Source organism: Thermobia domestica, chromosome 10, assembly GCF_964235325.1.
Source record: "Thermobia domestica chromosome 10, izTheDome1.hap1.1, whole genome shotgun sequence".
In the NCBI taxonomy this organism is placed as follows: Eukaryota; Metazoa; Arthropoda; class Insecta; order Zygentoma; family Lepismatidae; genus Thermobia; species Thermobia domestica.
In genome coordinates this window covers 90,123,402-90,138,335 of record NC_137463.1, presented here as the reverse complement: position 1 = coordinate 90,138,335, position 14,934 = coordinate 90,123,402, and the positions used below count along the sequence as shown (strand labels likewise).

The window sequence follows — 14,934 nt, the reverse complement described above, 5'->3', positions numbered from 1 at the left end:
GATTTTTAATATACCTATTGCGGAAATCTCACGATATCCACTTATTTCTATAATAGTAGCATCCATTTCTTGTCTATAGTGGATACAGTAACTTCTTTAAAAGGGAATAGATTAAAACCAAACTTAGTCAGTTCGTTTATCTTCCGCTTATCTTCGCGACTCCGATGAAACCCTCTCGCGACCCCATGTTGAGAAACCCTGCAATAAAATAAGAGGTGAAACATATTCTTGCAGTGCTGAATTCATATAAAAAAACTATCTACTTCTCTAATCTATTTCCATTTAATCTATTATGTGATAGTGTTGAACCGGAATTGGTAAATTTTCACCATTTCCGGTTTGAACAGAAAAATAAACTATTCGTTGGATCAAAATAAATAATTATTAAACTAGAAGTACTAATAAATTTTAACCATTTCCGGTTTTGGTAGACTTACTGTTGGTGGTAGTATGTTCTCTTGATGCTTTGAATCGATTGCAAAACACTGTTTCACGCTGTGTATCACCGTTCTTGTTCAATGAAGACCAATGTTGAAGCTGGAAACAGTTTATTTCTACCACTTGCAGTTTGAATACAGAGTTAACAGAGAAGATGGAACCTGTTATGGGATCCTGAATCAATTGCAAAAAAACACGCTTCTCAACATTTCTTATGGTGTTTACTCTATAGAAAGCAGTATTAAAACCTAAAGTAATAGTAATTTTGAGCCACTTCTAGTTTCTGTAAGAGTGTTGTGGACAATGATGATACATTGTCTTGAGAGGCTGAATTGTTTGGAAAAAAAAAAAACTGCTTCTCGCTATATGTTACCGTATTCGTTCTATAGTGTCAAACGTTTGAACTACTTCCGGTTTGAACTGAGGTAACGAAAGAAATGAAAGCTATTCTTGGGACGTTGAATTGATTACAAGGAAACAGCTTCTCGATATCTTTACCGTTTTTGCTTTGATAGATGTCCACAGAGGGACGGAGCCGTTCTACAAGACTTCAGATATCTAAAGCATATCTTAGTTTGGAAGTCTAATAAGATAGTCCGAGCTTTCGTTCCAGTGTGCACTAGGTTAAAATTAGAGCTTAATTAAAAGTTCTAATTGATTGCATTTAATAAGTTTATTTATTTGTATTAGATTATCTCTTATTTTCTTTTGTTTGCCAAACATCCTAAACTCCATATCATATTAATGCTCAAATCTACGTATGGTTACGACCGTTGTTCCATTTCAAATATCTAAATTGAAATAATAAAGTCTTTAAATTGCAATTAAATCATTACAAGAATTTTAAGTCTGGAAATTTCTTGCACAGTTTAACACAGTGTCACTGTTTATTATTAGGTATAGCGTGACGCATTGGCTGAGAGGTTTGCTGTTTATTATTATAATGTGATTTTGATTATTACACACTTCAGAAACGTAGAATGAAAAGTTCACTCACCAAAATACACTATACAGGGTGTATCAAAAAGGACTTTACAACTTTGATTTATTTATTTAGCTTACAGACATAGTTTTGTTGTCATTTTGTAGCAAGATACGTCAAGTTCCTAACCTTATACCAAAAGAGGTTCAATATGGCTTCCAAAGTTGATGTGGCTCACTTGCTCTACAACGTCTTCAGACGTACGGAGACAATCTGATGAGTTGTTGTGTCTTACCGAACATCCAGTTTCAATAAACCATTTATGCCACTGATGAGTAGTAGCCCTACTGGGAGGATCTTTACCACACTTTGTATACGAAAATTACATTGCACAGTTGTCGCAGACTTGGATTCTTCAAACTAAAACGCAGAGTTAGCACGCTCGGGACCAGTAAAGACAGTCATCTTTGCTCCAACTGCCGCTAGCGCTTGCAGTGGCTTGTTCCTGAACTAGTGTACTACGTGAGTCAAAACTTGATGTATTTTGCTACAAAATTACACCAAAACCATGTGTGTAATATAACTGAATAAATCAATATGAGTTTTCAAAGTTGTAAAGTCCTTTTTTGATACTGTTCTGTAAAGTAGTTGTCCTGGTATAAGTAAATAACTTCAACGATCTTGCTTCTGCCAGAACGACGACCATATAATAAATACTTCATTCCTAGACCCTACGTATGCTGTAACTTATTCTATATAAAAATGTTACTGCTTACCTATTGTTGAAATTATTGTTTGGTAGGCGAAAAACTGAGTATACTGCATCGTATTCCATTGAATTTGTTGCCTTACAAAGAACAGATTTATATCTTTGATTCCTATGTAAAAAGAAGGTAAAAAAATGACAATTCATTGTTGAACTATAATACGGATTACAGTATAAGCTTTCTACCCAGAAATGCACTTCATCATGTATCTTTATATCCGTAGAGCTACCAAGTAACAGGTATTCGGCATTAAGCACTCCACAATTGAACCTATATTTTTATAACAAAAGCATAAAAACTCAATTCCACACAAGTATTACTAATTTCCTGATATGGTAGCCAAATTATGCATGAATTAAGCTTTTTTTTCATTTCTTTTAATATTTGCAAACAGACCACTACTTCTCTTTCGCTATTTCAGTTTAAAACAAGATGACGTTAGAAAATATTTCTGGTAAAATGCTTTTGAATAACCATCTATGTCATTGATGAACTCCTTGCTCTAGGTCTTGAAGCAAAAGTGTATTGAGATCAAAACAGAAACCTTCTTCATAAAGGAAAAAATCTATTTTCTTGTTAAAAAAAAGAAAAAAAAGCTCATTTCTGTAATAAATTGGTGATCACAATGATATAATTTTGTGTAGCAAACTTTAATGCGATATCTTTGTCGTAACATGAGGAATCACAAATTGAACATACCACATGCAAGCAGAACCCATTTCGGTATCATTATACTAAATGTGGGATGGTTAACCCAGTCGTTCCTCTGCCTACACCACTGACACTGATTAATCATTAACTTTGTTACTCTGATTTACGTAACTGGATATACACAGTTGCGATTTTTTTTAGTCTACTATACTATTGCATAACAGTATCTGAATGTGATTTTATTTTTCTTCGATCTTTTACCATTTTTATAATTTTTTATTCATAAAAAGCAAAGTCAAACATATGTACTTCCTAAAACAGATTTTCTTTTCTTACGAATAGTTTATTAGCACATTTCCTATAGCTTGTAATTCTAAATTACCCAGTGTCAAAACCCATGTTTTAACTACAAATATAATAATATGTAATTTTAATGTAATGTAATTTTAATGTAATATGTAATTTATTCATAATGAGTTAATAACGCTTTCACATTCTAAAACAATACTTTCGATTCCCTTTTAGTATGCAAAAATAAAAGTATGCTCCTCCTGAAAAAAATCATGGGCCGGCTTAAGAGAAACTTTCTGAGAACAGCCCTGAAGTAAGGGACAACCAATCAGAAGAAAGAAGCAGCCATGGAAAGATAGCTGAGAAATATGAGTCCTCCAAAGAGGAAGGAGTCCACAAAGTGAAGGAAAGCGAAGGCAAAATACACTGCAACTAACAAGATTTTTTTCCGCCATTTTCCTGTAGAAGAACAGAAGTACATAACCATTACCAATGTAGAAAAACGTTGAGAGAAGTAGGTAAGACCAGTTATAGGCTATTCATTTCCTTTAGGAGTGATGAACAGACACACAGTGTTATTTACAGTATTACTCAGGGCATTCTCAAGCATCCTGATATTGAGGTACTCAGATCGGAGTAACTCTCGCAAAGGATAGAAACAAACACTATTCGTAAAAATTACTTTGACGAATCCACCAAGTAAAGATGGTAAAGTAAGCCGTATCCAGCAGCTACAAAGGAACAAGTCAACTCCAAGTATTTGCATTAACTAAGTTGGACAGAATACGAGTACAAGGATAAGTCATAAGTCTTGTAATATTCTGGTACACAGAATATTACAGAACAAAAGCATGCTAACATTCAACGTACAGCGCCTCGTATTGAACTGTCTGCAGCGACCTCCCTGTCAGTCCCTTAATACCACGTCTTGTCTTTAGAGGCTAAGAATCCAACAATTTTAAGAAGTGTAACATGAACCGAAACAAGTAGTAATCCGAAAGGACAGGGTAAGAAATATATGCCATTAAAATCTAACTGAAGGCCTTCGTGTTAAAAAAAAAAAAAAAAAAAAAAAAAAAAAATTAAAAAAAACGCTTTCCAGACTCTTCCTTGGACCAATTTGATCTTGTACTTCCGTGCCTAGTATGTAGGTTGTTAAAATATTTCAAGATTTATCATTCACCTTTGTAACTATCGCAAGCTAGATAGACAAATTTCAAATACCACATCTTGAAGGTCTTCTATGACAGACTTAGCTCGCAACTATATACAGTTTTTTTGCAGTTGAACTTACATTCTGGACAGTTAATATATAGTTATTATTTATTTTCAGGCAGTTACGGCTTTACTATTTTTATTGTAATTAAAACTTTCTTTTGTAGAAACGCCGTTTAAAAAGTGACTCAATTCAGTGTAGCTGTATTGGTAAGTACTATAGAAATAAAATTTTGTATATAGAAGCATTGACTCTCACAACCTAACCTATACTTAACATTTATTTTCTGTTGTTGCAGGTAAGCTTTCGCGGATAAACAACGTGACAGCCTACTACACCATCGTGTAGTAGTCGAATTTCTTTACAAATCCCGAGATAACTCAGCAACATCGAGTGACAATACACTGTTGCCAGTGTATGGAGAGATGAATCGAAGTGATGTATGCCAATGACCTCAGAGGTTTTGGAGTTGTCATTGTATAATCCAGGACCAGTTAAAATCAGGTAGACCGTCAATCGTCACAACCGATGAAAACACATCAGTCATTGAGTAACTCATCCAAAAAGACAGATGCGTCATCACGAGACATACCATGGAACATAAATGAATGACAAAAGGATCTTGTTGACGCCAATCCAACGATTGGGATGCAAAAAAAAAAAAAAAAAAAAAAGAAAAAAAGAAAAAAGAAAAGAAAAGAAAAAAGAAAAAGTGCTTCCTGGACTTCACGACTTTTGATAAGGGAGATTCTGCTATTCAGAAAGAACATGTGTGAATATCTTCTCCAAAGTTCTTTTTCTGGAAATTGTCCAAAATATTTTCAAGGAGTCATCACCTATGATAAAATCTGTCTCTTTCAAGTCGATTCTGAGTGGGAAAGATAAAGTAAAACATTCAGGATCTCGGTGTCAAAAGAAGCAGTAACTGACCAGATAACTGAACAAATTGATGCCGACATTCTTTTAGGATCACAAGATGTGATTTCCATACACTTTCTCGAAGGTAGAACGAGGACGAAGAATGATATTGTTCCACCTTGTACAAGCTGTAGCATACTTTATGAACAAAAAGATAATAATTACACACAAGGGACATCAAGTCGCATCATGACAACAGAAGACCACATGCTGCAAAGATAATAGTTCAGAAGATTGCTCAACTGAGGTGTATAGTGGTGCCATCACCTGCATACAGTTCCGACCTAGTGCCGTCGGATTTATGTCTATGTCTGTTTGGAAGACTGAAGGTTCATCTCCATGGAAAACAGTTCTGAGACGACATATTCATTGCATGTGTGAGAATTGGTGTAATTACCAACTTTAGGATGTTAGGAATGGTGCTCGTGCCATGAAGAAAAAAATAGTTGTAGTGCAGTAAAGCAAATGGTTCATATATGAAATTCCAAAACATCAATGCTTGTACCTATACTTTACAAAATTTCACTTCACTAGAACTTAGGAACATCAACCTATAGTGGATTCTGCATTACTTTTTCACTGATCTTTGTACTTTGTCATCTGCAATTTTATGGAGCTTTGTATTATTAACTCTATGGAGAAGTGGATAAGTATATGGATACTCACATATCCCATTTATTTAAGAATTTAATGCACTGAGTTAATAATTGATAAATTATTAATAAGACCTATAAGCTTCACATGAAGATATAAATGATTGGTTTATTATTTTATGTTCTCAGAATAAATCATATTCTTCAAATAATAATAATAATAATAATAATAATAATAATAATAATAATAATAATAATAATAATAATAATAATAAGAAGAAGAAGAAGAAGAAGAAGAAGAAGAAGAATGTATCATCTACCTACTGTAATAATACAGTATATAAGATCTAACACTGTTGGTTTTAAGTTCATGATTTCATTTAAATCCTAGAATTTCGGAAACAACTTCCTGTATTCATCTCAAGTTGAGCTCTTGAAAACGTCATAAATTAAATGCATTAGATCTTAAATCCATATATGATTTTTTGATTGAATTTCACTCATTAGTGAAGCCCCACTGTTAATCAGCATTATTGAATAGTTGAAAATGTGCAAGATTCACGTGACTCAGAAGCAGTCTGACCCACGACCCACTAGACTCGATGACACGGATACAACAAAACATCTTTATATAGGCTATATGGGGAGTATGTGTGAAGCTCGTAATGTAATTCTAAAGAACGCAATTCTCCCATCTCTCTCTCTCTCTCTCTCTTCTTACTAAATATATTATTTTCTTTCTCTTGCTCTCTTGTGTGGGTCTGAGTGTCAACACATTGTACTGAAAGATAACTACAAGGTCTATCAGAGTATAAATATGTGAGAATCATAAAAACTATACATTTTTGTTATGGGGGATTGTCAAAAATTAATCGAGTGAGCCTGTAAGAATATAAGAAGAGATATCACTGAGCCCAAATAGTGTTTTGCTAAACCTTCAGCACAATGTGTGCTGAAAATCACTTCATTATTTTATATTATGGGAACAAGAATAAACATCAAATTCTATTTGAAATAGTCAAGACATAATACCTTGATTAAGAAATATCAGACCTGGAATCGAACACATGAATATTCGGGCTTGACTAGTGAATACCTTTAATTCATTATAAAATTGTGCAGTAATGATGCAGAGCTACTTTTTCCGCTTCCGTGTCATCTGTTCCCTCTGATCAGATCTAGTATGAGAAGCACTGGAGCAAATTCCAGGGGGATAAGAGGACATGTCCTCTCCAATCTTGGAACTTGGGGGACTGCGCCCCAATAATCCGATTTAAATGTGTTTTTTGAGGAGAAATGTGATCATTTGTATCCAATTGCCACAAAGGAAAGTGAGATGAAATTGATTCCTGCCAGAATAAGCCTCAAATCTGCCCGCCTCCCAGTGCTGAAGAAAACTGCTCCCGTGACCGTACACAGTATTATTTTTCAACTTCATAAACATTTTGAACACAGCTAAAAAGAAAGGATAGGTCTTACCGGTCCTCCCCCCTCCTGAATGTTGAAGATAGATTTGTGCTGCTAATCAGAAGTGAGACCTAGTGTAGCATGTAGGTCTTAAACCTATTAGCATCAATTTCAGCTGTTCTCAAATAATTTTTTAGACCTCGCGTGAATATATTGTTAAATTTAAAAAATATATATATTAACATATCTACCTCATTTGATTTTTCTAAAATAATAAATCACAAGGATAATCTATATTTCAGACAGAACTCATCCGATTTTGACCAAACACGTCATGGAGGTAGATCTTAATTTGCTTGTAGTATGCATGGGAAATACTTCCCTGTACAGACTTTCGGTTCCCGAGTTATGGATCACCAAAGCTGAGATTTTAATTAGAACAAATATTCTGAGGGGGGATCACTAATTGCTATTTGGGAATTTAAACAACAAACCTGTTAATCGTTATTTGATCTTTCGAAGATAATCCAAATGATGGCAAAACCTATTTATTGAAGTAAACTTTTAATGAATCCTAATCGTTGTCCACTAAAATGGAATTGCAGGTAGAAAGTAGTGCCCCTTACCCCCATGAAAATATCTAGTAATAGCCTGTAAATGCAATGTATATGAATAATAAATATTAAGTAAAAATCAATAAAGGAGATTTTTCCAATTTGGAAAACTCACTGGTTTAATTATACAATAGATTAGTTAGTCTATCACAATCACAAATAATTGCAATAATTTGTAACAACAAACTCATTACTTACCGTTCATTGCAAGGTTGTACGCGAACAAAATACTAAGGAGAAACCCAATTGTTGTCCTTTCCTTTGTGTCACAGAGCATAGTTTTAAATCTCGTCTTAATTTCCTGGACTTTACGACAGAAACACCAAACTATAATATCTTCTTCAGTCTTCTGTTTGTTTTCTTCTTGTGGACACGTGTTATTTACAAAGAACACTCCATAAAGCAGGGCTAAAGTATACGCAGTTAGGGATACCAAAAATACACCTAAATATCCTACGTATAAGAGAATGTACCCACTGATAAATGTTCCAACAATAGGCCCACCAGCCCAAACTGCTTCAACCACTACCAACCGGAAAGTTCGTGATTTCATAGCAGAAATATCACTTACATAACTGCTTGCCACTGCTAACAACGATACTCCTCCTCCGCCTAAAGACGATGGTAATATGGCAATCAAATTCGCCTCAACAGGAAGAGTGTCCCAGAAGGTCAGAATCACATAAATCACAACCGTTAACAAATTACCCGCCACAGGAATAAGCAACGGCAACTTTCTACCTTTGCTATCACTCCAGTATCCAAGCAGGAACGATATAACTATCGATACTACGGCCACAATGTATTTCCGTGCAAGAATGTACGGTAACACTAGTTTCTGAACATTCATTTCTTCATTATGATGCTCTGAGAGATGTTGACATACACTGGAATTGTAACCTAGATTTATATAACATGCACGATTCAAATAGAAATCTTCTTGAATAATTGACATATGTCCTCGTGCAAAAGCGAAGAGAAGCACTATTGGTTCCACCGTTATTTGCTTGCACAAACGTTGAATACTTTCAGTCCATTTGTTTCTTGATGAGGGAGTTTCCTTTTCCGTCATGATCTGTAAATCAAGAATACATGTATTAGCTACATTAAGATTATCACAAATGAGATCATTTATTGTGCCAGTTCTGTAATGGTAAGTAATATAACTTATTGCAAGTGCATCAATTTTAGAATTATGGGCGGCACTGTTAGGAGTACTGGTTTCACTGTTTCCAGAATGTGTATCACTGTAGTGGTCATGTGTGCCGTTATGACGAGAAATCAATCAACGTAAGATAATATCTAGTATCTGGTACTTTACATGTGCATTTTTCATATAGTGCATACATAAATCTATCTATCTATCTATCTATCTATCTATCTATCTATCTATCTATCTATCTATATATATATATATATATATATATATATATATATATATATATATATATATATATATATATATATATATATATATATGTGTGTGTGTGTGTGTGTGTGTGTGTGTGTGTGTGTGTGTGTGTGTGTCCTCGACTTAATAACTCTTGAACCACCCGACCAATCTCGATCCAATTTCCAACATAGATTAGGTTCGGCCTGGGATAATTTTTATAATTTTATTTTGACGGTGCAACTTAGGGGAGGGAGAGATATATAAAAATGATCGAAAATGACCGATATTAGTGTCGAATCCATAGTTATCGGAGCCGCTGGGATGAACAGTGACACGATGCCGTTTAAATCCAAATTCAGCACACAATAGTAATATTTAACTTTTATTTATATAGATTACTTATTATTTTCTGATTTTTTAAATTATATTTTCTTTGTTTTTGTCGATTTGAGACCGCTTCAATAATAGTAAAAGGTAACTGACTAACGGAACATATTACCAATTTTTCTTATTTTAATCCAGTGAAGCGGATAATTGACGCTAGTAAATAATATTTTCGAGCTGAATATACAGCATCAACTGCATTAGATTAGCAAAGAATAGCATAGTCTTCGCGCCATAAAATTTGTTTTTCTCTCTTTTTCTCACAAGCTATGCATGAAAATTTATCCTCAAACATGATTTTGGTCAGCTCGATGCCATCTATTGATTCATTAGACAATATTATAGTATACGCAAAAATTAAAATTAGATTTGCTCATAATTTAAGGCTACTTGTCATCAATTATACTGTATATTATAATCTTACTAGTGTCATAATGAAAAGCTCGATTAGCTTACACTTCAGTACGTATATGTTTCATCTTAATGGATCACGTGGTAGCAGATAGCATTAATGTTTAAGTTTACAAAAAAATCGTTTTGTCGATTTTCTTAAAAAAAAAAAACGCATGCAGATTTATATTTACTCACATGAGTTTGTTTAAATTGATGAGATTTATCGATGAGTAGGCTTCACATTTGGACACTTTTTGCGTTAATCGCTAATAATATTGTTAGAATTATTTCAAAGCTGAAACAATCTTGTTATAGAATAAACTCAAATTCGGATAATCAATAATTTAATGTTCGTAAAATAGTTCCATCGCTTTGGTTGATTTGTTTTCGAGTTCAGTGCTCCTTTCAGCAGCAAGTTTATATGAGGCGTGGATCTGCAGTTTAACGTAGAATCTTAATCACGTAAATTCACATTGGAAATCGAATCTTGCTCTTCGACTCCAATACCACGTACGCTAACCATATAGCCAGAAGAAAGTTCAATAATCCCAACGTACAGTATGTTCTCAAGCAGCAACGACTTCTGAACATTAACACTGTAATTGAATATGACACTACTCATTGACTGTATCATCTTGTATATTTTCTTTCCATAACTCTCCAACTAGCATAGGCTTGAATTACAATCAGTACTTCTAAGTTTCTTCTATTTACGATTCCAGCAGAGAGATGCGAGTGAAAATGATACAATTTATTGAAACGCTGAATTAATTTACCAATTTACAAAAAATCGGTATCTATTATCGATTTTGTGCTATGGCGATCAACATTAAAACCGGAAATGATTAATTTCTGTAACTTCCGGCTTGAACAGAAGGTTAACGAATGAGACTGAACCCATTCTTATTACACAATCCATTCCAAAAACACGCTTCTCGACACCACTTACCATTTTTGCTCTGATGCAGATGGACATAGCCGTTCTAAAACTTTCAATAGTTATGCATTACATAGTTTGAAAGTAGAAGAATGAAAGCAGAAATAAAATTGACTTCTGTTACGATGAAAACATGTCTCGCTCTCTCTTACCGTTCTGGTTCTATAGGGATCCAATAATGAATCTGGAAGCTGTAATAAAGGAACCACGACGGAATAAGATCTATTCTTGGAGCACTAGGAACCATTTCGCTTTTTCCCTTTGCGTTTTTGTTCTAAAGGAGTCAAATATTGAAACCAAAAGAAGCAGACCTTTTCTACTTCCAGCTTCAATTCAAGAACAAAAGTAAAACAGTATCTACATATGACTCTTGGTATTACAACGCATATCAAAAAACATTTATTAATTACCTAGGTAGTGGTTACCTTTCTCCTTAGATGCAGAGAATATTTCTATATAAGACCTCACATACGTATTTATGCGTAACATAGTAAGTAAGTATAGAAAACTGAAACTGAAAATTGTAATATACCTGAGACTAAATTATTTTTTGAATTTACAGCTAGCAATATCCAATGCTTTAAGTTTGATATAATTTTAGAAAAGATTTAAATTATTCATGAACTAGCAGAGGATTCACGTCCTGAAGTTAATGGTGATAATACTGCACTCAAAGGAAATTGTTAAACTGCATGTACTCATTGACTCAATTCAATGTTGCACGTAACGACTATTTCCTATCTCCAACTCAATGAAGTGTTTATTCTTTTTTTTTTTTTTTTTTTTTAAGTCCGCTAGTTTACCAGTAGCAATGTAATTACTGATTGTTTCTATAAAGGATTTACCTGCTGTTCTGCCTACTTTCACAATTTATATATTAAACTCTGATAATGAGCTACCTGCGACTTTATGACATTACTTTACATATTTCTTGTCACCAGTTAAAGATTAGAGAAGACGGTACTTGGTTTACCTTGTACTTGAAAAGGTAATAGTTATAGCATAATACAAGGTGAAAATTATCGCTACAAAACTTGATAATTTCACTGACAATCGCAGTATAGAAATGTGTATTTTCAAGGACTATGACAAGTTTTATGACCCTTTCAAAGACTTTTCTCACGTTGTGATGTATCAAGATAGTCTAGAGAGGTCAATATAATTATCCTCAACCTACAGATAGCGACTCATTGATGAATTCTTATAGTGTGGAAATTTCTGAAGTTTTCGTATCAAGCAAATACTTATAACCAGAAACGAACGCAGGAGGTGGGTCCTAAGGATTCGGTCCTACCAAAATCCCGACTTTTCTGTAAATTTAGTCTAATTTTAGGAGTGATATTACAAAATTTAATGTAATTTACCCTGATATTGAATTTAGACCCTCTACCCGAAAACTTTTTGAAGCCCCAGAAGTAGATTTCTGAGTGCCTCCCTACTTATGATACTTCCACTTGTTAACTTTTAAAATTTCAATCTATACAATTACGATAAAATATATGATCAAAAGTTACTCTCATCAACGTCAGGATATACTACTATAGTTACAAATGTAATATTTGAACAGAAAACTATTTTTGTCATAAAAGTAAGGAATAAGAACGGATATTTTGAAATGAATATCCTAAGGGATGGTAAAAAAGGTCTCTCTTTTTTTAAAAAAATTAGAGTATCTGACGAATATGAACTCACAGAAAAGAAACTCGCCATATTAGCTCCCCATTAAACTTAACACTTATTTCAGCAATTTCGAAAATTCCACTTGAAAAAGGGGGTGAGCGTGTCGATTTCAATGATATACGGACAAAATCTCGGGGCTGAAACATCAGCGGCCCAAAATCCCGTGAGATAAATTATCATATGACAAAATCTCTCGGAGCCGAATCTTGGCGTTCAAAATCTCCCGAGCTGAAACTTTCCTAACCAAAATAGCGTGGCCAAATCCTCGAAGTCCAAAACCTCCAAAATCTCGGCGTCCAAAAACTAGCGGAGCAAATCTCGCTGGGCCAAACCTCACAGGCAAAACTTGTCAGAACCCAACTTCGCTATAACAATAGTTTCTGTGGTCAAAATAATATGTAAAAGGAGAAGAAGAAATATTTAAGTAACATGGGATCTGAAATGCTTACTTTAAACACTAGGGGCCCTATGCAGAGTCGTTTTTAGCATAGTATTTATTACGAGCTTCTCTAACGTTTGATGATAACTTCTGTATTTACAGGCATGCTAATGAAGTTAACAGCAACTTATATCGAAATAGGCCAGCCACGACTTTTCCGCAGAGTTGTCCATATACAATACTCAGTTTTGTCTTTAAATTGCAGAAAACGTTCTCCATGCTAAATACGTTTGAATTGAGAATTGTTCTTGTTCGCTAGAAAGAGGTTACTAAAATGTTGGAAGGAAAAGAAGACTGTCAGTATCCGTATTTGAGAGTATTCGTGATATAGAGGGATCTATGCCGTGATAATACACATACATTTGCCGGGACAAGAAATAGTTTCGTCTTATAGAAGTGTCCGTTAATTGGTGTTTCACTGTATATCCAATTTTTATATGTAAGGCTACGTACAGTACATACATCGATATTTTGAACATTTTACCCTAAAGAAATTAATGTGAGGTTTTTGTCCCAAGAGGTTTTGGACGGCGAAGTTTTAGTCAGACGAAATTTTGGCCAGGCTTGATCTTTGATAGCAAGATTTTGGACCTGAGGTTTTGGTACGACGTGGCTTTGATCAGGCAAGATTGTGGTCCATGAGGTTCTGGCTACAAGGGTTCGTACAAAAACCGACATATTCGCACCATTTGCAAATAGCCATTTTCAGTGACAATACCTCCTCGAAGAAGGATTAGCCAATTAGAAATAATGCCGTACATAGATATTATTAGCATTGGGACTATTTAGCTCAACTATTTCAAGCTCATGTGGATACTTCTTTTCTAAAATTTTTCTTCACCTTACCCGAGGCATAGTCTAAAAGTGCAGTTAACTTTAACTTTTCGGCATTATTTTGTATTCAATTAGGCATCATTTCGTTAAAAATCCATGCAAATGGTTTCATTTTCTTCGTCACTGAAGTCTTGTACTATTCTTATATTAAATCTTTATGATGTAGCTCTAAGTTGTTTACGTCAACCTTGGTGTCCTAGTGGCTGGACATGCGCATTGAGTGTACGCGGACAGGAGTTCGTTTTCAAGTCGGAGAGCATTCAAACTTACTACGATGGCTCGGATTCTGCTTTAAACAATAGGTCCTTGTCTCATAGATTTGTTGATGAAAAGGGACGGTAAATTTCAACAAGAGACAATCTTATTTGTTTATGCATTTTATCTTGTATGTTTTCCTTCCATTTACTGTCAATTTGCAGCCATTCTTTTAACGGGTTTTTCGAGATTCTTAAGAACAGATTCCCCTCACAGATTCAACTAGCTTTGTTCTGTCTACAAGTCTGGTAAATCAGCATCACGTCTGGTTTCTTTAAAGTTCTGAAACCACTTTTTAATACTGCTGTCAGCTGGAACTTTCTTTCTGTACCATTTTTGGATTATGTATTGTACGTACTATAACATGCGATTTTAATTCAGTAAATCAGTAAACACTATCTGTCTTCTCTTAAATTAACACCATCTTGTATTCTACTGATTGCGTGTTGGTCGTGTGAAGTAAATGCCACTATGTTGCCAATTCCAAAATTTTAAATGATCATGTCCTCTTGACAAGTTATTTCTTGTTGATGCAACAGTCCACAGTATTCCACGACACTCCGAAATCCTGTGGAGTTATAAAATATTTGTATAATTTTAAATGATGTGTTTCACACGTTAGCCTCCTCCTTGATAACTAAATTATATTGCATTTCGTATGTGTGTGTTACTTAGGTACAAAAAGTGACAACATCTTTAAAGCAGTTCATATAGCAATTTTATTAGCAAAGCAATATTAACAATGTATAATTGAGATATTATAAAAGGGCAGTTATAATCCCTGCAACTTTAACACAGTGGA

At 34.3% G+C, this 14,934-nt stretch overlaps 1 protein-coding gene across 1 annotated transcript in view; it reads right to left on the bottom strand.

Moving 5' to 3' along the window:
- The window catches only part of LOC145662026 (putative peptidoglycan muropeptide transporter SLC46), a 52,671-nt gene that overhangs the window by 17,064 nt on the left and 20,673 nt on the right, over window positions 1-14,934 (bottom strand). The window contains exons 2-3 of the mRNA XM_081727361.1: window positions 8,016-8,892; window positions 2,137-2,238 (exon numbers count right to left, since the gene is read on the bottom strand). Of these exons, the coding sequence (XP_081583487.1) occupies window positions 2,137-2,238; window positions 8,016-8,889 (976 nt within the window). The 5' untranslated portion in view covers window positions 8,890-8,892. The remainder of the gene's footprint in view (window positions 1-2,136; window positions 2,239-8,015; window positions 8,893-14,934) is intronic.